This window comes from Odontesthes bonariensis, chromosome 21, assembly GCF_027942865.1.
Source record: "Odontesthes bonariensis isolate fOdoBon6 chromosome 21, fOdoBon6.hap1, whole genome shotgun sequence".
NCBI classification, from domain to species: Eukaryota; Metazoa; Chordata; class Actinopteri; order Atheriniformes; family Atherinopsidae; genus Odontesthes; species Odontesthes bonariensis.
Window position 1 is genome coordinate 23,613,784 of NC_134526.1, and position 26,691 is coordinate 23,640,474.

General features: G+C 43.5%; 2 protein-coding genes across 5 annotated transcripts; both read left to right on the forward strand.

The window, feature by feature from the left end:
* The first annotated feature begins 199 nt into the window (after positions 1–199).
* LOC142371693 (trinucleotide repeat-containing gene 6B protein-like) lies at positions 200–17,278 on the forward strand. Of its 3 annotated transcripts, none has more exons than XM_075454417.1 (21): positions 200–318; positions 2,804–2,891; positions 3,776–3,797; positions 4,089–4,514; positions 4,810–7,632; positions 7,778–7,924; positions 8,106–8,296; positions 8,434–8,496; positions 8,611–8,769; positions 8,985–9,122; positions 9,396–9,596; positions 9,845–9,961; positions 10,234–10,441; positions 10,553–10,705; positions 10,893–11,060; positions 11,339–11,485; positions 13,175–13,267; positions 13,487–13,702; positions 13,931–14,001; positions 15,000–15,139; positions 15,235–17,278. In XM_075454417.1, the coding sequence occupies exons 2-21, from the start codon at positions 2,835–2,837 to the stop codon at positions 15,803–15,805; spliced, it is 6,111 nt and encodes a 2,036-aa protein (XP_075310532.1). In that variant the 5' UTR covers positions 200–318; positions 2,804–2,834; the 3' UTR covers positions 15,806–17,278. The 3 variants fall into 3 exon arrangements, with proteins under 3 accessions (XP_075310532.1, XP_075310531.1, XP_075310533.1); XM_075454416.1 differs by lacking the exon at positions 200–318 and adding an exon at positions 843–1,183; XM_075454418.1 differs by lacking the exon at positions 200–318 and adding an exon at positions 843–1,183 and having other exon boundaries at positions 9,396–9,440.
* Positions 17,279–17,943: 665 nt separating this feature from the next.
* LOC142370978 (casein kinase I) lies at positions 17,944–26,022 on the forward strand. Of its 2 annotated transcripts, none has more exons than XM_075453533.1 (11): positions 17,944–18,157; positions 20,754–20,844; positions 21,289–21,399; positions 21,525–21,673; positions 22,272–22,500; positions 23,010–23,180; positions 23,389–23,537; positions 23,697–23,892; positions 24,024–24,163; positions 24,863–24,930; positions 25,029–26,022. In XM_075453533.1, the coding sequence occupies exons 2-10, from the start codon at positions 20,769–20,771 to the stop codon at positions 24,893–24,895; spliced, it is 1,254 nt and encodes a 417-aa protein (XP_075309648.1). In that variant the 5' UTR covers positions 17,944–18,157; positions 20,754–20,768; the 3' UTR covers positions 24,896–24,930; positions 25,029–26,022. The 2 variants fall into 2 exon arrangements, with proteins under 2 accessions (XP_075309648.1, XP_075309649.1); XM_075453534.1 differs by having other exon boundaries at positions 24,057–24,163.
* The last annotated feature ends 669 nt before the right edge of the window (positions 26,023–26,691 follow it).

Here is a 26,691-nt window from a genome sequence, read left to right on the forward strand (position 1 = left end):
GTGGTTAATAAGCAACAGAAGACAGCAATAGTGATAGATCTAGCAATCCACTGTGACAGCATTAAGAAGAAGGAACAAGAGAAGCTCAAAAAATACAGAGGGCTGAAAGAAGAAGTAAAAAAAAAAAAAAAAAAAAAGGGAAGTGAAGTGAAGGCAACATTGGTACCTCCCACTTTATGAGAGGGGCTCCAACAGATCCCAGGAAGTGTATCTGAGATATCTGTCAAGAAAAGTGCTGTCCAAGGAACAGCTCAGGCACTGCAAGCTCTCAGGCCTATAATAGAGGATCCTAACTTAAAAAAGATCACTCACATGAAGGTAAGATTATGGTGTGGTGTTTTTTTAGAATATATATATTTCTATGCTATATATTGTAATCTAAAGTGACTAAAAGGGAAAATGTCTCTTGGGAAAAATGCCCTGCATAATTCTACATAAGCTCTTCAGAGAGTGTTTCCCAATTGTCACAAAGTGACTAGTCTATTATTAAAACTTTCAAAAGTACTACAGTATTTTAGAAGCATGGGCACAATAATAATAATGATTATATTAATAATATTGAAGAAGAAGAAGAAGAAGAAGAAGAAGAAGAAGAAGAAGAAGAAGAAGAAGAAGAAGAAGAACAAGAAGAAGAACAAGAACAAGACGATTTTAGTATAAATACTTTTCCTGGCATGAAATAAAAAGCCACAATATCCAAGATCACCACATTTGTATGGTCCGGCACATTTGTTTACTAAATCGTGTCCGGCGTGCATGACGTATATCCATTCCCAGCATGAAGGCGCCCTCTAGTGGATGGTATCGATGATCACCGTGCTCCTCCTCCCCTCTCTGATCAACAACCAGCCTGGTGATATAATATGCTGGCTGAACCTCCACACAGAAGCAAAATGGCCGATAGTAAACTAACCGATTTTACAGCGTCTGACAGTCATCAAGGGTTTATGCATGTGTTGTTTACAGTTTGAAAACTACAGTCGGGCATAAACAGGATATTCGCCTTTCTTCATTTTTTTCTACGATTAACATTTCGCCTATCCGTGATGTCATTTCTTATTCAATTTAGCCTTGAAAGCCTCGAAGAACTAGCTTGCTAGGCTAGCTACCTTGCTAGCCTGCTAGCGGTAGGTCTGCAAGAATTTTTGCACAGAAGCACTTTATGTCCTATGTGATTCCCGAGGTGAGTACTGAACGAAAACTTTATGCGCTTTGGAAACTTTTCGCAGCATACACGCTTAATAATAACGTTGGCTATTTCTTTATTTACACAGCAAACAACACACTGGTCTCAGTTTTAGGATAGCTTCGCTTGTTAGGCGTTCAATTGCTAAAGAAACGTCACACAAGTTCGTCGTATCATTTAGCTCTGTTTACTGGCCTGCCAATTGTGTTTCTATTCCCAATGAAACGTTGTGAAATTATTATAGTAAAATGTGGCAATGAAATACTCTTTTTCTTTTCTTTTCTTTTCTTTTTTTTTTTAATTAGGTGGCACGTTGTAATTTGAAATGACGTTCTGGATGTCTGGACTCGGCTGTGTTATAGTTGTACCGAGCTGTAGAGGCACCTTGCTCCGTGACAGCTCCCCGGCTCTGTAGGGTCAAAACACGGTGGTCAACAGCTGCTTTAAAGTGGACTGAGCTAGCCTGGCTTCCCCCTCTTGGCTCATAGAAGCCGTACAGCTAGTCGTTACCGACCTGGTTTTTACGTGAGGTTTAGGTTAATTGCTCAGGTGGCAGCAGACATCTGCTGTGTGGGGGTTCTTATGTACATCATAAACTGATTATAAAAAGGTAATGCCACTTGGTGCATTACACAGTGAAGGGTTAAACCCTTAAGTTATCCAGTTAGCTTGCCTCAGCTCTGTGTGACACGGTGCTAATTATGTGCAGCTTAGCTAACAGAATAGTTTGGCCTAGTCATACGTACAGGTCTAGAATCCTTCCCCTTTACCTTTCTACATGTAGCTTTTCAAGCCAGATAGGAATTTCAGTTTTGCAGTTGCATGCATCTTTTGACTATGTCTCACATTTTGCTGGTATAAGTTCACCTGAAAAAAAATAAAAAAAAATAAATAGGTGTACTTTTTTTGTGGAATCTTAAGTTACTGTAAAACTCCAAATCACACATACAAAACAGATGTGTAACCTTATGTATACACTTTAATGTAGCCATGTTTGAAAATGGCAAATATGAAAAACATTTTGCAGGAGCTTCAAATTCTACTGGGGTCACATAATTTGGTGTTACATTGGTTTTTAGAAGTCTTGAACATTTCCTACAAAACGTCCCCCTCATGACTTGGATGCTTATGCATATTGCATATGTTAACTTATGACTGGGTGGGAGGCAGCTGTGTGGATGAAAATGAGCTTGTCCATCATAGTACTGGACAGATGACTCACTCAAGTTTTCGCATTAGGGCTGGTATCTTTTGGATCACTCAGCCATTGCATTCTCCCCGTCAGTGGAAAAAAAACACTGACAGAAATGTTTGAAGTTTTACATTCTTTTTGGCTGTTGCCTGTGTTGTTTGTTGGAATCACAATGGTTTGCTGGCTAATGAATTATGTAGAGAGATGCGAGGCTACTAAGGTCTGTTGTCAAGCTGTCCTACCCCTGGTTAACATTACAGTCTTTACAACATTGACAGTGTTGGAGTTGTCTTAGCAGTTATCTGATGAATACATGTGAGACTCTATATGTGTTTGTGGAAATTTCATGCTTCTGAGAGCTTTAAATTGCTTCCATTGTGGATTGAATTCCATAAATAATTGAATGTGCATGTTTCTCTTCACAGACAGGAGAATCAAGAAGGGGAACAGTAGTTCATGGAAGACAAGAAAAAGAAGAAAGAAGAGAAAAAGAAAAGGGAAGCCTCTCAGAAGGTAAGTCGTGTCCTGACTTTTTATGTATATTTGACTGAGAATTAATGAGCTCAGGCTTTAAAGTGTCTTGAGTGTGTGAAAAACTGTAAAATGAATATTGCATGTTCTATGTGTGCTTAAGCACTACTTGCAAAGTATACCACCACAGTACAGTTGTAACATTAAAGCTGGAGTCTGCAACTCTTTTTCAAGCATAATGCCTGGAACTGTCCGGGGATTCTGAAAGTAGTACATTAAATACCCCAATACAAAAAAAAAATGAGTTCTCTAGGTCCCCTATATGTCCCGCTAGGTCCCTCCAAAGCCAGCAGGTTTGTTTACAAAATTGCAGACCGGACCGATAAAAGGTAACCAATCAGGTTACGAGCTGGGCTCTGCTGCCTGTCAATCACCGATTGTGCACGCGCGATACAAGGTAGGCTCGTCCCCACGCTTATTTATCTGGACTATTGAACTTCATTTCGGGCTAGTCTACTTACTGTGTCTTCCATGATCGCAAATGACAGGTGAGTTGATGAATGAGGAGTCGTGTAAGCGCATCTGGCGTGCACGTCTACGTGCACGAGTTCTCATGTGTTTTGATGGGGCGGGACAGGAAGTTGAATAACTTTTTTATTTTTCGGGTAAAAAAATAAGCATTTCTTGCATTTTGCGACTACGGAGGTCACCGTTTTCAACTTCAAGCGTTCTGATAGATCATGTAAACTCTTAAAATGCCGAAAATTAGGACTTTACGTATGACAACAACAAATCCTGCAGACTGCAGCTTTAATACACTAAAGGTCTCGATGGATTTATTTGTAAAATCACCTAAAAGTGAACTGACCGTGTTGCTTTTGTTTGTCCTTCTTCTTAAATCTTTACATCTGGCTCTTGTCTTTTAGGTGCCAGAACCGAAAATCAAAGGTATGCTTTTGTTTTTGTCACCACACTCTTTGCTTTGTTATTTATTATTCTGTATGACAGAATGATATGACTTTTTTGTCTTGCTATTTAATGAATATACTGATCACTATCAGGCCCTTTATCAATTTTGATCAGTTGTAAGTTATCTTGGAAGTTATTGCATTGCTTACACATGCCACTTTTTTTAGACAATGTACACATTTTCTTGAATTGTATAAGAAACCCACAAAGTCTCTCTTTTCATCATGATAAATAATATGCTTCACAGCTTTACCTGTCTGTGTTTTTCAGTGCCAGAATCAGCCAAGCCCTCCTGTTCCCAGCCACTCGCCACCCCAGGCTCAGTGTCCCCCAGCCCTGGCCCTGTTTCCCCCTCATCCCCTAGTCCTGGTGCAGGTGGGGTCTCTTCCCAAGTCCCTCCTGGTGGTGGGAACAATGCAAAGCAGCGGACTGCTGTGGCCAACGGACAGCCCTCCTCCTCTCCCTCTGGAAGTCAAACCCCCCAACAGCAGCGATACATGTCAAGAGAGGTCCCACCAAGATTTCGCTGCCAGCAGGACCATAAAGTGCTACTGAAGAGGGGCCAGCCTCCCCTGTCCTCCATGCTGCTGGGGGGAGGAGGAGGTGGGGAAGGGGGTGCAGGTGGGGTAGGAGGAGGCAGTGGCTGGGTTGCTGCATCGTCCTCACAGGGAGCAGATAACCCCAATGCAAACACAGGTGAGTGATGTTTTAGCATAAACTAACATGGTTGTCTTTAATATGTAGTCCCAATAGGACATCTGTCTTAAACTAGCTCATATTTATGTTTACAAGCACTATTTTGTACTTTACAGTACATTAAATGATCAAAATGCACTTGAATTATATTTGTAAAGTTGTATTAAAAGCATGCATTAGCTCTCCTGACCAGTAATATGGTGCGACTATCCTTCTGTAAACCATGATAGTAATGTGCCTAAATTATCAATGGTTAAATTGCCAATTAAATAAACATGAACAATTTTGTGCCTAGATTCCAACCTGGGTTCGTCCTCCCCTTCACCCCCCAACTCATCCTCATTATGTGTTGCTGCTCTGTCGTCTTCTACTACTTCTTCAACTTATGCAAATTCCACATGGGGGGCAGGCTCTGGCAGCCAGTCCTCTTCTCAGGGCTGCGGGAAGATGATTGTGGATGGGACTGACCTGGAGGACTGGCCCACTATCACGGGCGGGTCCAAATTGAATTCTGATGGGGCTGGAGGAGGTATTCAGGAGCAAGACTGCCCTAGTAACAACAACAACAACAGTAGTGCCTCATGGGGTGAGAGAAACATCCAGCAGAAGGGAGGAACGGGAGGAGGAGGAGCAGGGAACATGGACAATCCTTCCCCACCTCGTTCTTCTCCTCTTTCCTCTTCTTCCTTGCTTAATGAATGTGCTCAGTCGACTGGTGGTGCGTGGGCCTCCTCTACCACGTCCCAGGTGGAGGCTGGGCTAGGATCAGCAGCATTTTACAATTCCAAAGTCTCCCATCTTCTTCCTGGGCCTCAGGAGAGCCCTGTGGGTGGCAGCAGTAGTGTCCCTGGTGCCAATTTCAACCCCAATGTGAACCCCTCTGCTTGGCCCGCCTTGGGGCAGAGTGGAACTTCCACTTCGGCCAGTGACGGCTTCCCACTACACTCGTCCATTACTTCAGCTTCCTCATTCTCTGCCAGCACCACCCTCATCACCACTCAAACGCTTTCATCTGTGAATCAAACTGGTCTCTACCAGCAGCACACTGAAACAGCTGTGGGAGCTAGGAGTGGAGAACAGCAGCAGCACTTGGGAAACCCAGGGCCAGAGCTGGGTTCAAGCGGGGGAGCTAAAGAAGCAGGACCAAATCAAGATGGTGACAGTGAGGGGAACTCTGGAGTTGCAAGTGAAGTCGAAGGGAGTGGTAATATTTCTGGCTCTTCATCTTCCTCCTCCGCTGCCTCTTCTTCTTGGAGATCCATGCCTCCAGTGTCCTCTGAACTCAGTATAGGTGCCTCACAGGCTGATGGGTGGGGTGGTGGAGGGACTGGAGCTCAGGGGGAGGAAGGGAATGTTTGGGGCTTTGGTAGTCGAGATGATAAGGCAGGATGGGGCAGGGGAAATAGTGGGGGATCAACTACCCCAGTAGTATCTCAGGGAGTGTGGGAAGGGAGCAGTTCAGAAGCAAATTGGAGTGGCACTGCAGAAGGTGTAAGTTCGAGTAATTTAGCAATAGGAAGTGGAAGAGGAGTAGATCGGTGCAGCATCAGCAGTAGTGCAGGCAGTATAGGTATTGGTGGCAGCAGTTTGGAGGACTCTGCCTCACCAAAGTTTGCAAAAGCTTGGGACAATCAGAAAGGGATTGAAAGTGGGGATGGGACAATTGGTGAGTGGGGTGGAGGAGGACAGGGTGGAGGCACTGAAGGTGGAGGACCCTCATCCTCAAGTGGCAGTGGATCCATAGCTGGAAGTGGTGGCGGAGCGGATGGTAGTGGACATAAGCAGGAGCCCTCGTCTTCTGCACAGCCTCTCGCCACCCAGTCCTCCACTGCTGAAGTGGCCTTAATTAGCATGCTCAGTCGATCTGACCTGGACCCCAGGGTTTTGTCTAACACAGGCTGGGGGCAGACCCAGATTCGTCAGAATGTGGCCTGGGACCTGGACACCACAACAGGAGTGGTGAAAAGAAATGAAAGGAACCCTTCGTGTTCATCTGCATTCTCATCAGCAACCATGAACACTACAGCTGGTCGCAGTCCTAGGTACCCATCTAACACTGGTTCAGTATCTAATGATGCATCTGGCAGTCGCACAACCAGCCTCAGCTCTGGTTCTGCTTCAGTTAGGGATGGTTGGGAGGGTGGCGCTACACAGTCCACCAGTGGTCCTTTTATGCCTAGTAGCACTACAAAGAAGCCAGTATTGCCAGAAGATGACATTGAGGGCAGCCAGGGGAAGGCAGCTGGAGGATGGGGTGAACCCCCCCAGAAAAACCAGGGCAAAGGATGGAGGACTGAAGAGCGACAATGGGGGGATCACAGAGGAGGACGAAACTCCAGAGACTTTGAGGAACGCGATAGTGGGTGGGGAGAAGGTCCAGAGAATAAAGGAACAGGAGGGTGGAAGGGATCTACAAGAGGGGAGACGAGGGGTTGGGGAGGACAGTGTGCAGGAGAGGATTGGGGACAGAAAGACTCTACTCCTGGAGGTGGTAAAAGCAGAGGTGCAAGCAGCTCTGACGAGGGATCCACCTGGGGGAATTTAAATGAGGGAGGATCTCAACGAGGAGGATGGGGGGGAGGAGATGTGGGTGAAGGCAAATCCCACCCAGACTGGGGGAGTGCCAAACCCCATACAACAGCAGCACAGATACCAAACAGCCAAGTGGCGATGAAAGCCCCAAATCAGCAGCAGCAGCAATCCCAGGCCCAGCAACCACCAGGAGGACCCATGCAAGGAGGGTGGAACAGTCGGCCAAGTGTTGGAGGTGGAGGCCCACCTTCCAAGAATCAGAACCAAAATTCAGGCTGGACCTCGGGTCCAATCCCCCAAATCTCTGGGGGTGGGGGTGGGGGTGACTCTGCGGAGCCCAGTGGATGGGAAGAGCCTTCCCCTCAATCCATCAGTCGTAAAATGGAAATTGATGATGGCACATCAGCCTGGGGAGACCCAACTTGCTACAAAACCAAGAATGTGAACTTGTGGGACAAGAGCAGTGCCACGCCGAGCCAAAGCCACGGTCAGCAGGCCGCACCACCACCCATGCAGCAACAACCTCCTCGGAGGCAGCAGGGGATGCAGCACAGCACTAACACAAACCCTGGCAATGGTGCAGTGGGTAAGCAGTTGCACCATCACATTTAAGTGCATTTGGCAAATGACAGCCAAAGTAGATTGAACATCACTACTGATGATAAGTGTGAGTGACTCACTTTGTGCACTCTAAAGCTTTGTGTTGCATTCCTTTAAATGTCCTGACCCAGGTATGTGGGGAGGAGGTGCACAAACTGTGGATAATGGTACAGCGGCTTGGAGCCAGACGCCTGATGCAGCTGCAAGTTGGGGGGAACCAGAAGAGCCCAGCAAAATATCTGGCTGGAGGAACCCTTCACCCAACCCTGGTAAACCTGGTAAGATTGGCACAAACAATCTGTTATAAGTAAATGTGTTGCAGTATGCTAGTTTGTTTTTGACTATTATTTCTACACATGCATTAGAGTAACAACTTATGACATAAATTACACATCTTTCAATATAAATGTGTTTCACACCTCAAAGTCCAAGTGATGGATTTGCTTTATTTTCCTACAGGCATGAAGTCAGTTGAAAGCTGGGGTGGGAAGGGAGACAGCTCCATCACAGCCTCCAGGCACCCGAGCTGGGAAGAAGAAGACGATGGTGGTGGAGGGGTCTGGAACAGCACCAGCTCCCAGGGAGGCGGCTCTTCTTTCAACTCTGGCGGCTGGGGTCAGAGTCATGGAGGAAAGAGAGGCAACATGAAGGTGGGAAAGGGACGATTTAGGACGCGCAAACAAGTGCATATAGCCACTTCTGGTTCGTTTCAGTATGATGAGGCACTTCTCATAAAAATATTTTTTTAATAAATATAATTTGCTTTTTTTAATGATCTTTCCTAAAGAGTGGACCAGGAGACAGCTGGATGAATCCTGTATCGCGGCAGTTTTCAAACATGGGTCTTCTGGTAAGATATTCATTAGGAATCAAATCTGTTTGTATAACAATTGTGAATTGTACATGATAAATCCCTCAGGACTTTCTTCCTGTCCTTTTAAACTGTGATTTTGGTGTTTCTCAGGGTGACGATCCAAGTGTTGACAAAAAGATGGAAGGAGACAAGAGAGGAATAAATGACTTTAATGGAGAGATGCGGAGGGGAGGAAGAGGTGGCGGAGGGTACCGCATGCCTAGTTCCAAAGACATGGGTCCTGTTGACATGGGGCCATATGGTGAAAAGGTACAAATCTCTTTAGTTTTTTTTTTGTTTTGTTTTTTGTTTTTTTAATCACTGTTAAATTTTTTATTTCCAAAACTTTGTGCCATTTCAACAACTGTATCTGTCTGAAATATAAAATAGTTGATGAAAGCTGTTCTAAATCAGTGCTAGTTGGGCTATTTTGAGAAAACATAATCATAAATATACTGTTGGACTTTATTTCCCTTGAATTCCAGGTGGGTGGCCATGGGGTGTTTGTTGCTGGTGGAGGAGGGATGCCTCAGCCTCGAGGGATGCAGCAGCCTGGCATGCATCCGATGAACCCCTCCCAGGGGTTACGTGCTCAAGTGCCTCATCAGTTCCTGCCTGCTCAGGTCTGGTGTCTCCAGTCTTTCATGTTATTGGCTATGACTAAGTTGTTTTTATAAGAGATGGAACGTCCCTTTTGTCCTACAAATTTTGCATTTGTGTACGACTGTCAGAAATAATACAGCAGCAGCAACTTTATAAATTTTATGCCACGGTCATACTTCTAACTTTTAAGAGGCTATTAACACAAGTTTTCTCCATTCTAAGATTATGTACTTATCTGTGAGTTAATACGGTCCCTGACCGTAACAGTATGTATAAATTCTTTTAACTTGCAGGTGCCGGGTCCTATGCTGAAGCAGATGCCCTCCCCTAGTGGTGGTGTGAGTGGAGTAGTCGGAGGAGTAGGAGGTGTTGGTGGTGTTGGAAGTGTTGGAGGGGTCGGTGGTGTTGGTGGAGGAGTGTTTCCTCATCAAATTTCTCCGCAGCAGCTAGCAATGCTCAGCAACATTTACCCCCACATGCAGCAGTTCCATCTGGTGTGTGCTAAAATGTTACACTGCTCATCGATAGACTGAGTCATCGTATTCAAATTAATAATCCACCTTGGATTGATTTGTACAGTTATTGTGTGATAGCGTATTTAAATAGCTTTTAAATGCATTACGAACTGTTTGTAAAGCTGATTAACGATCTGCCTCGATAAAATGTTTGTTTGGAATGCATTTCAAGACTTTGTTTGTTTGTTCATGCCAGTGTCTGACCACTTCTGTCTGCCAACCCACAGGCTTGTCAGCTCCTGCTACAACAGCAGCAACAGCAACAGCAGCAGCAGCAGCTGCTGCAGAACCAGCGGAAGTTCCCTCAACCTCAGCCTCTCAGGCAGCAGCCAGACCCACAGCAGGTGAGGATATGAGAGGAATAGGTTTTAAAACCATGTGATGGCATACAGTCCGGATATCGGACATTGTTGTTTAATTTATCTGCTGCAACCACACTGGCTTTCTCACTCTACAGACAACTAAATGTTAGCTAGTATGTTACTATTTATATGTTACCAGAATGTACCCTTCAGTCATGGAGACAGTGGTCTGTTGAACCAAATGTTGTTAAAAGTGTTAACTTACTAACTCACTTGTTCATTTGCTGTACTTTTCTAAATCGTTTACTTTTTAGCTGGCAAGGATTATGGCTGTTCTGCAACAGCGGAGGCAGCAACAGCAGGGTGTAGGAGGGGCACCGACAGCTGGAGGGAGCTCCAAACTGTCCCCATCTCACCTGGGAGGAGGCCTGTCCAAACAAACCATGGTAGACCCCCTTCCACATCCTGGAATGGGGGGTCCCTTATCAGATCTTCATGCCAAAACACAAGGGATGTATGCTGGTAGGTGGTTAGACACCGCAGTGCACTCACCAGCTTGCACAGTGGACAGATATAACTGAGCAGTAGTAGAGTGCTATATGCTCTTTTCTATAGCTGTGTTTTTCTTGCCAGGTCTAACACCTGGGGGTAACCTGTCGGCACTGGAGCTCAGTCCCATGATGGGAGGGATGAAGGACATGGGTGGACAGCAATCCCGCTTCAAATGGATGATGGAGGGTAATTCCCCTGCTCCCTCACCCCCAGACACAGCCCTTCATAAGAATGGTATGTCAACAGATGGTTTGAAGGAGGATTTTATTTATTTATTTGTTTTACATCGAAAATTCACACTTTGGGAAAACACACCTCCCCGGCTGCTCTGGATCTAGCAATCACCTTGTGAATCAGTGATTTGAAACGTATTCATGTCAATCTGTTTGACTCTGTTCCTCTCTTGTGTGCTATCCCAAAGGCCCTTTACCCAGTGGGATAAAGGTTAGGGGAGGGTCCCCTTACTCCCAGTATGAGATGCTGGGCAGTGAAAGTTTAGGGATTCCACCACAGGGCCCAGCAGACAACTGGCACAGAACTCCTGGGAGTAAAATGGGGAGTAAACCTGCTACATCTAGCTGGCCTCCAGGTTAGTGTTTCTCTGAAATTTGTTACAGAGAAGGATAAACAAGGACCAGAGGACAAAAAATAGGGTTTTCAACTGAAGTTCAAAAGCTTTTAAAGAGGAACTTGATTAACTTGTTTGTAAAGCAGGGGCCAGACTATGTGAATAAGTGTTCTAAAATGAGATTAAATGCATCTAACGTAAATATCCACAGAAACAAACATCCACAATATGAGTTATGTTATTAAGTGTTGCTGAAATGATCATTTTAGTTTAATATGTTTTCTCTTCTCTGATGACAGAATTCCAGCCTGGTGTGCCCTGGAAAGGAATACAGAGTAGTGGAGACCCAGAGTCTGATCCCTACATGACCCCTGGTAGTGTTCTAGGCTCCCCAGGATCCCCGAACCTCAATGACCCTGACCACCAGTTACTCCGAGACAACATAGGTATTTGACTTGGTGTAAACACAAATAAATATTTTGATGAGTTTAGTTGTTGGTTATTAATAAAGCAAAGAATAAATTACGGAGACTAACACTGTAACAAGCAAAAAATGACCGAAATGACTGAATGTTAATTGAATATTACTACTGAATCAGCTTAAGGTGCAGATGCTACCAGACTACATTATGCAAAGCTCCATTTTGAAGCTGCAGCTCGTCTCCGTTAGGCTTAAGGCTGAGTGATGAATCTATTCATTACTTTTCTCAGTGTAGAACTGTGTTTAAACTGCAGGAGAGCCCCACGTACCCCACATACGATCTCTGATGTGGAGGCTTTGCTTTGTGAAAGTGCGGTTACTTTCGGGAGCTTGCATTGCCGAACATCCTGATTAATCAAGTCTTGTTCTTAATGATAGTGAACTGGTCGCTCGTGCCTGGTTCACTGTATTGTATTGTACTGTACTGTAGCTCAGGCCTGTCTGTCAGAGAGAGGAGAGCAGAGTTGGCTCTAGACTTTCTCTATGAAAACATTCCAAACAAAGACTACAACAGTATTAATTATTACTCGTCATTTTAATTAGCTTTTTTTAATGGGACATTGCTTACTTATTAGCATTTAGTTTTGAGTTTTCAGTTCCTTTATGGCAGCAATTATCCTTTCATAAATGCATTAGACAAAACGTGAACAGAGACACTGATGTGTTTCACTTTTTGCCAGCATGAATGACAAGCAGATGATGTCATTTTTTCCTCAAGAAGGGTGGACGGCTCAAAACTCCTCTGGTTGTTATGCACACTTGCAGCTGAAACACAAACAAGCCATCTACAGGATATACCCTGAAACTGACTCGGCTGGCCTGCTGTCGCTTCGGCCGAATTGAAAACCTTCCAGTCCGATGGCTCTTTAATGTGTCGTCAGTGCTCAGATAGCGAGGTGCATAGAGTATGGTGTTGTGGTCGTTGATAATGCCCTCATGACTCTTTGCAATGGCTAAAACACTGAACTGGACAAGGTAGTGTACTACAGGTCGTTGTTGTGTGGTTACTGTGAAATGCATGACTTTACAGTATGTCGACCCTGTGTTGTAATCTGTCAACATAAAAGTTAGAATTCTCTTTATTCCCAAGTTGATTTACACATACAAGGAATTTGCTGTGGTGGTTTCTTTCACTGAAAATAAGCATAAGCAAATGCATACGAAGTCGAGGTCATTCAAGATGAATAAAAAGATCAAAGTATTGTTGAACAAACCAATAATATGCTCATAAGAAATACAAGAAATATGTAATTTGGCAGTACAAATGCAGCCAAGATGTGCCAGCAGAGTGACAAACTGAGGAATGGCTTTCGGTTTGTTTTTCGGTTGTCGTTTCTTTCTTTTTTTTGGCCTTCCTTTTTGTAAACAAAAGGAAAGCCCCCAGCTTTCAGTTTGCTGTTCCCCAGCTGGAATAAGAGCTTATGGTTCTTAAATGATTGATGCAGCAGACGCAAGTGCAGACATTATTTTTTATTTTTTTTTAACTCATTATGGTCTTTTTGAGAAACCTTTTCCATTGCCTTTTCTCCATGAAACCTCTTCAGTCAGCACTTTTCTCCTCAGGCTTGACCTGCAGTATAGCTCAGCTATGTCCTCCTTGTCTAGGTTATGAGATGACGTGTTGCATTTCAAACAATGTTGTAATGTTTTGCAGGGCCAAACCCCTCCCTCAACACCTCGCTGCCTTCACCTGGTGCCTGGCCCTACAGTGCCTCAGACAGCTCCCTCAGCAATGCACACAGCACAGGTACCTTTTCCTTTGGTTTCCTTTATTTCCTCTCTGCACCTTGGCTTTTGGATCCCTTTTACTGTGATTTGCTTAGTCTTTCAATTTTTATCTGCCGTAACCCTGGCTGCATGAGCATTGTTTCGTTAGTTGTTCTCGGCCTGCGAGTTAACTGCGGTGTTTTTCTCTGTGGTCCAAATTTGTTTTCGCCTCCTCTCTCTCACTGGATATCCCTCTCAGGAAAGTACTCTGAGTACAAGCCCAGCTGGCCTCCAGAGCCCATCGGACAAAACAAGTTGTGGAGGACCAATCGCAACAGCTCGCAGCTGCCACGCCCCCCTCCTGGCCTAACCAATCAAAAGCAGGCCTCGCCCTCCCCATGGGGTACTGGAGGTCCACGGTTGGCCCGAAATTGGGGAGGGGGTGGAATTAATCCAGAGTCAAGATATGGGCCAGGTACTTTTTACAGTGAATCTGTGTGATAACCATGTTGTTAGATTATGACTGTACTTCATACCGGATAGATCTTTCTCACAAGATAGACTCAGGTCTGACTACTGTATCATGACGTATCTAATTTGTTAGAATTAGTCTTTAATCATAATAAAGCAATTTTTAGAGCTGTTGTTTTTTTCCTTGTCATCTTTAACTTTGTCTTTTTCCTTGTGTTTTTTTCCTCTACAGGCACCGCCTGGAGTGACGGGGTTGCCTCCAGAGGAAGCTGCTGGTTGCTGCTGAGCAACCTGACTCCTCAGGTAAGCAAAGGTGGAGGAGAAAGGAAAACCCCTAAAACGAGATTAAACGAACAATCAGCGATTTGACCACTTGTCTATAAACTGGTAGTGTACATATAGGACCCAGTGTATCATGTGCAAGGAATTTGGAATTCAAACATGCATCATTTCTGAAAACGCATCAAAATGCAGAAAATGAAAGTCCCCAGTTTACCATTTCGGGATGTTGCTCATCTAAAGACATCGCTGAATTGAAGCATCATGTGACTGAGGGGGCTTCTGTAATTAATTAATTTTGTTGGAAATGCAGGTATTATGTGAATATACTTGTTCCTGTGTTCATGTACAGTTTATAATTACACTATTTAAAAACATTAAAACATAAATGAATTAAATCATTTGTGCTATATTTTTATCCAAAGTCCAAAGGTTAAAAAATGTCATTTGACAAATTTTTCATGCATCTGGCCTTACAAACCTTACTACAACAGATTTTATGATGGCCATAAAACTGGTCATGGTTTTAATTCAGAAGCTTTTCTGCACTCATTCGTTTTCATTGAGCATTTTGCATATCACACTGAACACGACATGAACCCAGCTGGAATTGGATTGTGGAGTTGGCATGAGTCGTTTAATCAGTTAATTTGCTCAAGTGACACTTGTGTGACAACTCTGTGAGAAAAGCTTAGACATTAAAGTGTTTCATTTCAAGTTCATTTTTGTACAATTTGCCATCTGGCCACACGCTGTGTTTATGTGCTCCGTGTTGCATAACTTGTCCCACTGTAACTGTTACACAATCACAGATCGATAAAGCCACAATGTACCATCTACATTATTAATGCACAGGTTTACATATACATAATGATTGTTGTATAACCTCTGTGGTTACAGCCTGACATTTGGTTGCTCCAGTAGTAGGTGTCTCATGCTACTGTATAATTACTGTGGAATGATCATATTTCACACACAGAAAATCTTCCCTACTGAACAGTTGTGTTTTTTTCCCCCTGTAGATTGATGGCTCCACGCTGCGGACTATCTGTATGCAGCATGGCCCCCTGCTCACCTTCCACCTGGGCCTTACCCAAGGCAGCGCTCTGATTCGTTACAGCAGCCGGCAGGAAGCAGCCAAGGCCCAGGGTGCACTGCACATGTGGGTTTGCTGTTAGCTTCATGATTGCACAAAAGTCGACCGACAAACATTCCCCTGTTGATCTAAAAAGCTTTTTCTTCTAACTTTCTTCTCAGGTGTGTTCTGGGTAACACCACAATCCTGGCGGAATTTGTGAGTGAAGAAGAAGTTGCGCGCTATTTTGCACATTCCCAGGCTGGAGGGGGAGAAGGGGCCAGCTCAGGAGGAGCAGCAGGTAGTGGGGTGCCCGGTTCAGCTGGAACGGGCACAGCTGTGGCCAGCAGTGGGGGGAGCTCCCCAGGGAGTGAGCGGGCAGTAGTAGGCGCACCTTCAGGTGGAAATGGAAATGGCGGAGGAGGGGAAAGCGGAGCAGGGGTTCTACCCGGTGTACGGTCCTCCGGCTCTGGCTGGCAGAGTCTTGATGGTACAGGCACTTCTTCAGAAACTTCTTCAGCCCAAGGACCTGGGCTGGGGATATTTTCCCAGTGGAGCACCAACGGGGCAGGGGAAGGAGGAGGTGTTGGGGGAGTAGAGACTGGGAGGTCTGGCCTGTGGGGGGGCATGACTCCAGGATACCCAAGCAGTAGCCTTTGGGGGGCACCGCAGATGGAAGAAAGGCACCAGTTGGACAGCCCTTCTGGACTGCTGCCTGGCGACCTGCTGGGAAGAGGAGCTGATTCCATCTGATGAACCCCCTCCATTTGTATGAGTTGGTTTGGACACACTGATACAGCATACACTGGGATACATATGTACTTACTATGGCACACACACACACATACAATTACATGGTATGCATATTAATGTATTACACACATATATGTGCATACGTATACATGGTATGCATATAAATGTGCACACATATAAAGCAGAAATGTGAGACATGCTTACACACATTCTCATGGCCAGACTTAAGCTATTATAAAAAACAAATGCAGGGACTGTTAGATGTGTATACAGCCTTTTTCCACAGATGAAGATTTCAACTGCTTTGACTTGAAACCTGAAAAAGAATGAAAAGTCAGTCTGAAAGACTTGACTGGATTGCAATGTGCTTAGTAAATAGGGGACTTTTCAACAGATTTACATAAACATGCACACACCAAATACAGAGAAGCCTTCAGACAGACAGGCACTGTAAACAGCGTTACCTTCATCGTATAAGAGAACTTAAAACTACCACATGATGTGAGGTTAAAAGTGCAGTTTGTATTCACATCCCCTTAAAGACGGAGATCGAATCCAAACACATGCAAACAGCTCTGATTGACAACAGAACTGTATCTTACTGTGTATGTTAAGATTTTTTTTTTTCACATTTTCTTTTGTTTGTTTGTATGGTTTTGATTTTTGAACAGTGGAAAATATTGAAAAATGTCATTGTTCCGTTTTCGAAAAATGCTGACCTCCTACTGTTGTATCTCACGCACTCTTTCTCTGTTATCCTCTCTTGAACATGTTTGTTAATGTTGCAGTGATAAATGTTAAAATTGCTGGCAGATTTAGGCCATGATGCATTTCTCCACGTGTCGATACTGTGTGCAGTATTGTACGCGCTATGAGTATGAGTGAGACTGAGACCAAGTAAGTGGATTAAACCACCGCAGTTGTTGTGCGTGCGTATGAATGTGAGGATAATGTGTGTGCATGTTAATGCCTGTCATAATGTGGGCAAGGCTGCTTACTATACAGAAGGTCTATACAAAAAAATGTTTTGAGTGCATTCGGTATACTGCTGACTGTGTTCAGAAATATTGGCACTAATCCTTTCTTCTTTTTTTTCCTTCCTCTCATTTGATTTTTTTTTTTTAAGCAGTCTTGTCTTTTTTTTAATTGTCTGATCTGCAATAATAATAATAAAAAAACAAAAAACAAAACAACATTTTAATGACACAAAGAGCTGAAGGCATATGCGTTTAGAAAATGGACATGCCAAATCTTATCAAACTGTGTGGAGTGGGGGGGAGGGGTGGGATGGGTTGTTTACAGATACAAAGTAAGTTACCGTACGTTTTTAATGTTCTGTTGTTGTGTATTCGTTTTAAATTAAGACAGGCTTTAACACTCCTGTTCAGTGTTTTCGTTTTGAGATTTTACAAAGGAAAATTTATTTAAACAAGGAGAACAAGATTAATAAAGATGAAAGTATTGGCTTCTAAATTTGTCTTTGTGGCTTTTGTGTATGGTGTGGGTTTATATTCATATATATATATATATATATATATATATTATATATCTAATGTATACAGGCTCTTAATTGCAATTTGACTCTTCTACAATATTGCCATAACAAACAGGGTAACTCAACATGGCATTTTATGTTATATGAATTCCTCTGTCACATTCCCTATCATCATAGAGAAATACTAAGACAAAGCAGTCTGGGTTTTTCATAGACTGGACCTCAGAGAAACAAGCCAGTTGTCACTTACACATAGCCAAACAAATTCTATTTAGCACCTAGTCACCATACAGTGACTAACTGCATTACATTGTTTACCTAATCTCGTGTGTTCATGATTTATTAAAGTGTTAACAGGCTGTTGCAGTCCTAAAAAAAATGCCATCGATCAATTATGTTTTAGATAGTCTTTAAGTATGTGCTTGTAAGTAGGGTGACTAGATGACAAACAAGGTTATTAGCTTTGCAAACTGAGCAGTTTTATTCAAAAGAGTAAGGGGAAGAAACTGAAATTAATGAATGGGGGAAGTAAAGCAGGATAGAGCGATTAGGTGTGACGTTCCCTGTTTTAATGACGGCGCCCTGACATCCAGAGAATGACATCATCGACGTGGTGAGCACGCACGTTGTTAAGTAACGAGAGGGGGAGACAGACTCGAGTCGAGAACGGCGGTCTGTGCAGCTGGAGCTTCTCGGGGACTATCAACAGGGAGCGCAACCGACGACTGAGCTTAGAGCTGGGGGTATGAGAGCTACTAGAATCCGCGCCCATCCTCCTTTGGTCGGTTTCTTGTCCGACTGACAACTATCGGATCAGAATCTCCACTTAACCAGCTGTCGGACGAACCTGATATCGGGTGAGTGTTGGGTCGGAGTACCGGAGAAATCAAGGGGGAAAAGGGGCCCGGTTCGACCGAAGCGGAGTCTCCTATTCACGGCTTACAAGAGAGGGGGAGGGGGCGAGTAATAGGAACGGCTGTCCGCACAGGCTAGCTTAATACATACAAGGGTGCGGTTGTAAATGAAAAACAAAATGTTGCCAAGTGCGATATAAACATTTGAAGCTTTCTTTAGTTAAAAAAAAAACAACAACATAAAAACAAACCCTGATGCAGTACACATCACGGCTTGGTAAACGTATTTCTACTAGCTTACTCGTAGCAGCTAACAGTTAACTTGCGTTAATTCCTGCGGGTTATATTTCTCATTTACGTTGGGGAAAGCGTCTTTAAACAATTCAAAGGCTTTTTTTTGGAGATCGTGACCGTTTGCAGATCTGCCGAAATGTAGCAAAATAGTATCACAATTATGCTCTGATGCGCTGCCAGGAAATAGATGTAGCATCATGTCAGCTACCAGGTTGTGAGTGTGAAATAAACAAAAGCACGGTGATTAGATATATTTTTAAAAAAACAATCTAATCTATAACCCAGGAGTTGTTTTGTGTAGTGATACCTTTAAAGGGGTGTAGCGTTAGCACTGCGATTGCGAAATATTTTGGCTGTCTTATTTGGTAATAATTTTTGTTTTCCTAAAGAGGAATATTCCGTGTTACCTACTATATACAGTGTACATACATTGGTTTGACTGATGGATGTGTAAAAACGCAAAAGCATGCTACACTTTAGGCCATATTTATGATTTATGGAAACTTGGACTATAGTGGACCCCCTTCCTTGGGACATCATGTCTCCACAACTACTAGCAAGACTCCCCCCTAACCAGCAGATGTGTAGTGTATCATCTTGACCAATCCATGCTCCTGTAGACGATTACTACCGTAATAGCACATGTTGTTTTTCCAGTGCAGTGTGACAGGCTAATTCCCCTTGCTTCACATTACACAGGCCGTCTTTGGAGGCTCAAATAAGGGATTTGTCACATTGCTGTTGAGTTTGTACTGTACACTCAGTTCTCCCTTCGGAAGCTTGCTGGAGTGAACACACCAGAGTTTATGCAAATAATAAAAGACACGCATGCACCGTCTTAAGCATGCAGTGTAACACCGTTAAGTATTTTGTCAGTGTTCCTGGACTGAGCAATTAATCAATAGCACTTGCGTGCGTGGCCTTGTGATTAACGTTGTACCCTAAATCTGGTCTTTGGCTTCAGCACATGAGGAACCCTCTTGGTGTAATGAACCCTAACCCTTTATTAACCCAGATGCATCTGCCACCATCACATCTACTATGGCAGGCTGCCCTCACCAGGTAGGGGTCACCATAAGGTCCTGGGATTTTATTTAAATTTTTGTGTCCTGAAAAGAGGACAGTGCAGCTTAAGATTGCCTCTTTTTTTTTTTTTTTTTTTTTTTTTTTAAAGAGCTTCTATTGATCCCACTGCTTATAATCGAGCATACTATTGGGAAGGATCTTTTGAGATGATATAGATGTCTTTGCATGTCTGTGACTGAGCTTGTCTTGTTTGGCACGTCAGAGTTGTCAAACTTTTTTTCTCCTCTGAAGAGATGTGGATTGAGGTCTCTCTTCAAAGCGCAATTGGTAGACCGTGCAGCATTTGGCTTGATGTGTTTTGCCTTGATTTGAATTTATTTGAAAGCTCAGTCTGACTGCGAGTGTTGCTTGCAGATTAAGCCGGGCTGCTTTCGGACAAGGCTGCATTGTTGCTGCAAATGCCACGTTCTGTTGACACAGCATTCCCAAATTAGTGTCGAGGACACGAATCTCTAATAAATGTTACCCCTGCGCTGATGCATGCTCTGCAGCACGTGACTCTCTGAAGTTCATTACACGGAATTGTCTGAGGGCCTTGACATAGATAAAGCCAGCCAGTGCACTGGGGCTGCTCACGCCTTCCCTCCTTTGACAGTGCGAGCGCAGAGCAGCAGAGAGCTTAGTCTTGCTTTTGCAGTGGCTGCTCAATGTGGCGTGGTAGCGAGTGCTAAATAAGTGATGATCCTGCTCCAGCGTCACGTGCCGCTCGGCTCAAAAATTGCGCTTAATTTCCTCATGTGTGCCAGTGTCCTGTACTCGTGCAGCATTCGTCTCTGGTTCACTCCTCTTGCGAGAGGAACCTGCGTTTGTGTGTTGCCCTAATTTCACTGTGTTTTTCTTGCTGCCCTCTTCCCTGCCTCTGCTGCACTCAGAGCAGCCCGCACCCTCCCACCCCGAGCTACCCTACAAATCTTATCTGGTGTTTCTTAAAACCAGACAGCTGTTTGCTGATCAACTAGTTCTGCTCAGGCTGCGTTCTCACAGAAACATGAGGTCACGGTGGCTGGGATTGATGCATATCATGTGAGCAGCTGACAGACTCGAGTATGCCATCCCCATTTCTGTCTCTTGGGAGAACAGAAAAATGGTTGTTTTGTTTTTTTCTTTTAATGATTAAATGGTAGTTTCTTCCAAAATGTCTCAGATTTTTATTTATTTATTTTTTTTTTATGCTTGTGTTTGCTTTATTTTGAACAACATTTGCATTGTATGTTAACAGTGACACCTTGCAGTCATGGAGCTGAGAGTGGGGAACAAATATCGGCTTGGGCGAAAAATAGGGAGTGGTTCCTTTGGAGACATTTACCTTGGTGAGTGAAAACATTCCTTTTTGTTTTAAGTTTCATAATGTGCGGTTGACTTCTGTCTTCATCTGAGCTCTAAACTTCATCTTCCTGTCGTACGTACGTTGCACAATAAGGGAAACCACAAGTGTACATCAGTTGCTCATTTGTACTGAAACTGCTGCTTGTTTTGGAGAAGAGCTGGTGAGTCATACGTTTAAGTTAGCTGGTTGCTTTGTGTCGTCACTGCCACTTCCCTTCTGGTGCATTCTTTCGCTACACTGAACATCCAATCAGAGTGAGCTCTTTCACCGACTGAGTCCATCAAAGGCAGCGGAGCGCACGCACCAAAATAAAAAAAACGGACGACACGCTCGTAGGCTGATTTAGCACCTTGGCGTATGATGCCCCTTTCGTGTCCTTACAGCTGTGGCTATTTTTTTTTTTTTTTAATTTTATGCATCTCCTCAGGTGCCAACATTGCCACTGGGGAGGAGGTAGCCATCAAGCTGGAATGTGTGAAAACCAAACACCCACAGCTGCACATTGAAAGCAAGTTCTACAAGATGATGCAAGGAGGAGGTAAGCCTTCTCAAACTGGAATTATTCTAAGGTGTAGAAGTCTGTATAAGTCCTGTAATGTCATTTGCAGGCATGCCAATGATATGGTTAGGCCAGACTTTGTGCTGACTGTTTGTCTCTATTAGTGGGCATTCCATCGATAAAGTGGTGTGGAGCAGAGGGAGACTACAACGTCATGGTGATGGAGCTCCTTGGACCCAGTCTGGAGGACCTTTTCAACTTCTGCTCTCGAAAGTTCAGCCTAAAGACCGTCCTGCTTTTGGCAGACCAGATGGTAAGACAGAAACTTTCCTTTAAAGGCAGGAACACTTTGAATGTTGGCAGTCCGCTTGGTTAAGATCGCGCTCTATCCAACAGTCTGCTTGAACGTAAAGTGCAGAAATACAATAGCGATGATCCTGCTAAAGTAGGTCATGATTTAGGGTTTTTCCTTTTGGGTTCATGATATAGTATAAAAACACTGGATATGATTCCTCTGAAGGCTCTTAAAAGATTATAGATGTTCTGGTACACTTGTTCATCCAGTGTACTTTATGATGGTTGCTTTGCCATGAGACCGGGCTGTCCTCGATATTTAATTTCATTCGAGGGTCTTCCCACCTCGCTCACCTTTCGGTGTAATTCTAGCCAAGTTGCTTTGTCAGTCTGAGTGTTTGACTCTGCACGTACAGTCTGGGGTCATGGCCTTCCTGTTGTTGCCCCTCCCCTCACTTGTCTTACTTTACCACAGTCACAAATGTGTTGAGTACACCTTGATACTGCTGACTGATGTTAGGTGTAATAATGTCACCTCACCATATCATCCCATCTGCACACCAAAATATTTAGTTTAGTCGTAGAGAACCTGACCGTTTCATCCCTCTTCTCTCTAGATCAGTCGCATTGAGTATATCCACTCCAAGAATTTCATCCATCGTGACGTAAAGCCAGATAACTTCCTCATGGGGCTCGGCAAGAAGGGTAACCTGGTGTACATCATCGACTTTGGCCTGGCCAAAAAGTACCGTGATGCCCGCACACACCAGCACATCCCCTACAGGGAGAACAAGAACCTGACCGGAACAGCGCGCTACGCGTCCATCAACACGCATCTTGGAATTGGTAAGGTTGATACGGAGGATCTATGAAAACCTGATCTGCTTTTTATTAAATTTTTTTAAATTCTTTTTTACTTCTGTCTCTCTTGAAATTTCTGTTGCTGTCAAAGAGCACTTTCATATAGCTGGCCGTCTTGAACATCGGTTGCTTGTTTTTGTTTTGGCTGCTTGTTTGCAGCCCCGGCTAATAATTTGGGTTAGATTCGGACTTTGGTTTTAGAGATCTAAAAAGATCTACAGACATGAGAGCTCAGATGGTGTTTCTGTTGTTGTATTTATCCTTTTGGTATACAGGTGAGAGTTGGACGCTATGTCAAATCGACTGCATTAGTTCACTTTTATTGACCTACTGGGAGGTGTTTATGTCTGTAATGGAAAATATATTCAAACTTTGACAAGCTATTAAAGAAGACAGGGGCTTCATTTTTTAAAACTATGAATTGGACTTGAGTCGGTGTTTGATTTTTGTTGCACTCGTCTCACCCGTATACATTCTGTGTTTCATGTTCACAGAGCAGTCGAGGCGCGATGACCTGGAGTCTCTGGGCTATGTCCTCATGTACTTCAATCTGGGGTCCCTCCCCTGGCAGGGCCTCAAGGCTGCAACCAAGAGGCAGAAGTATGAACGCATCAGTGAGAAGAAGATGTCCACACCCATTGAAGTTCTTTGCAAAGGATACCCTTGTGAGTGTGGCTTCTGGGGGTGTTTTTCTGCAATTTGAGGCACATGGAAACTTCTGGTTATCTTCAGATGCAGTATTTAGTTTTCTGTGTTTGAAATTGAATGCTGACAATCCAGTGTCGTCTTATTTACATAAGTTAGATTTGAATTCAGTTGTTTTTCTGTTACACTTTTTCATGGCTGCTTTTCTTGTTGCTTCTCCTCCCACAGCTGAGTTCTCCACATACCTGAATTTTTGCCGCTCGCTCCGTTTTGATGACAAACCCGACTACTCCTATCTGCGCCAGCTTTTCAGAAATCTGTTCCACCGACAGGGTTTCTCCTACGATTATGTGTTTGACTGGAACATGCTCAAATTTGTAAGTTTTCATTTGGAGCCAACAGTGTTGCCGTTTGTTTTAGTGTGTAGCTGGCATCAGCTTCGAATGCGGTGCTCAAAAATCTCACTTCTAATGCAGCTAACTTGAAGCCGAGTTTTGTCAGTGATGATCTAGAATGTGGTTTATCCCGTTTATCAGGGGGCCAGTCGGACAGCTGAGGATGGGGATCGGGAGAGGAGGACAGGAGACGAGCGCGATGAGCGGATCGGGGGAGCCCCCAGAGGGTCAGCATCACGAGGCCTTCCTCCAGGTCCCACCCCTGGAGCCCCCAACAGGGTTAGGAATGGGCCAGAGCAAGCCATGTCTAATCCTGCCTCACGGGTCCAGCAGTCTGGTGAGCTTTCAGCTGACTTGGTCTTTTAACAAAAGAATGACAGCACGTAGACACTAGAATTTCTTTCTTTTTTTTTTTTTTTTCCTTGAATTTATGCATCAAACAAGGACTGTTTTTATTCTTGGCTTCAGGTAATACGTCACCTCGTGCAATTTCTCGTGCAGAGCGGGAGAGGAAGGTGAGCATGCGGTTACACCGCGGGGCTCCTGCCAACGTGTCGTCCTCTGACCTCACAGCCCGTCACGACCAGTCGAGAATTTCCACATCGCAGGTGAGAAAACATCCACGGCAACTTTTGGTCGGGCAGATGATCCATAGAGCCCATGTGTGCAATCTGAAATGGCCCCTCTGACACACAATATCATGTAAAACGTACACAGATGGGGGTTAAATAAGAAGCAACACAAACTTACGTGGCATAAAACCAGGATTATCTCTGCTTTTTATGAGCGTTTGCATTTTTCAAACACACCCGTTTCTTTGAGGCGATGACTAGCTGCCAGCTGAGCACAGCATACTTTTTTATGATAGATCAAGGTAACGCGGGCAGAAACACACTCATGCACTTGGCAGAGCCCCACGGTTTTCAAAGCTGTCAGATCAGTGTTATTTGCACAGTTTAGATCTATGCAAATCAGTCATAACATTATGACCGCACCTAATACTGAGTAGGTCCTTGTCATGCTTTTAAGAACGGCCTGCAAATATGTATTGGGGTTGGTGGCATGTGTCTAAGCTACGTGATTGCCAGGATTCAGGTCCTCCCAGCTTTACCTGTCAGTGGTTTTAATGTTATGGCGTGTGTGTGTGTGTGTCTCCTGAACAGGCAGTTAGCATGCATAGATCTGTGTGAGGTGGCATTTATCAGTGTAATGACCTGCACCAGCATGATATTACAGCAGCCTGAGCAGTGCTGGAGGGAGCTACTTTGCCTTTTCCTCCTCATGAATTTTGATTCCGTCATTCACAGGTTAGCGTGCCATTCGAGCACATGGGAAAATGAAAATCCGTGGCTCTGCATGCAAGTGGAATTGACAGGTGAGCTCTAACATTTTTTTTTTTTTTTTTTTTTTTTTACCCCACATCACCTTCCCTGATCCAAACCTTCTCTAACAACGATCTGTTTGTCTTTGCAGGGCTGCAACGAATATTTGCCGCCGAGGATTTTTTTTGTTGTTGTTTTTTTTTTTTTTTTCTCCTCCTCCTTGTTTAACGAAAAGCTTTGTTAAAGGACTTGTCGATCTTTGGAACAAGACAGTAAATCTGTTAAGGATTCAGAGAAATACATGAAGTTATCCAACATGCATTCTGAAATTGACCCTTTGCTGAACCCCGGATCATCACCACCACCGCCACACAAAAAGGCAAATGACAATGCTTCACCTTGACAGTTGCTCATTCCTGTCCTCCTTTTCCTCAACATTCCCTAAATACTCTGACAAATGTGAAAAACTGTTGACATCAAAGGAGCAAAAAGGCATCAGGGACATGCATGTTTTTTTTTAGTTTTTTTTTTTTTTTTTTTTTTTTAATCAAAGGTTTATATAGGCTTAGTAATTTCTGTTTCAATTTCAACACGGCAAATGTAACTTTTTCAGTAAATGTTAATGTTAATTTTTCACGAACATGTTTTAATTGCAGTTTGAGTTTCCTCCCCCCTCTCCCTTTTTTTTTCTACACAAATAACAGCTAAATACAAATGCAGCGGAAATGAGGACCTGTAGCCGAGACGGTAACGGACGACAACAAGAAGGGTGACTTTGAAAAGTTCTAAGCAAGTGATGTCTTTAGCTGTTGTAATGTTTCTGGTGAAGTAGGTGGTGATTGCTTGCCCCTTCATCCATTTAGTGGCAATTTACTGTCCCTCAAAACTTAGCCGTCAACTTTTTCCTGTTTTGACTTGAGTGTTTTATTTCTTTGCATTTAATGTTAGTGGGTAAGGTTAAGTATGGCGGACATTGGAAGGACACACTCCCAGATCTTGAGGGAAGCTCCTCAGGAAGTTCTCTGCTTACTGATATTTGACCAGAGACCATAGCAGCTCGTTTTGGCTAAAAATTGTAGAGGCTGAAATTTTTATGATCATTTTGATGTTACCTTTTTTTCTTTTTTCTTTTTTCTTCTTTTTTTTTTAAAAAAATTTGTTATTAGGGGCTATAGGGGAGGGGTCTCATAGCTCTGATAGAAATTACATTTTGTGGGGGGTTGGAGCCTCAGATTTTCTTTTCTTGTTTACTCCACTGTAAATATATATTTTTTTTAATATTATTTCAGTGTAAAGCCAAAATGTGGTTTATTTGTTGTAAAGGTGTAAAGTAGAAAAATGCATACTAATGACTAAATAGGGTCTGGACTCATAATTGGGGGTATTTAAGAGTATTAAACTTTGGGATGGGTGACTGTTGCTGTGCCAGCTGGGTCATCAAACAATTTATGTGTGTGTGTGTGTATGAGTGCGTGAAAGAGAGATTTGAATCCCTGTTAACAATAAAGTCACTTAGTTTATGTATATTCCTTTTTTTTTTTTTTTTTTTTTTTTTTTTTTTTTTCAAATCTGTTCTATTTATGCAAAGCTTTTATTCAGCTCTCTTGTAACTTATGGGTAATTCTTTTGTTTTAATCTCTGTTCTTGTTACTCTGGGGCTGCTTGTTCACCTCATACAGTACTACAATTCTTTGGACTTTCATTATTCCTTCTGCATAAGTTAATACTAATGGTTTGATGTCACTTTATAAATTTTAACCTTTTAACAACCCTGACGATGTCATTCAAAAGAAAGCATAACTGATGCAATTGCA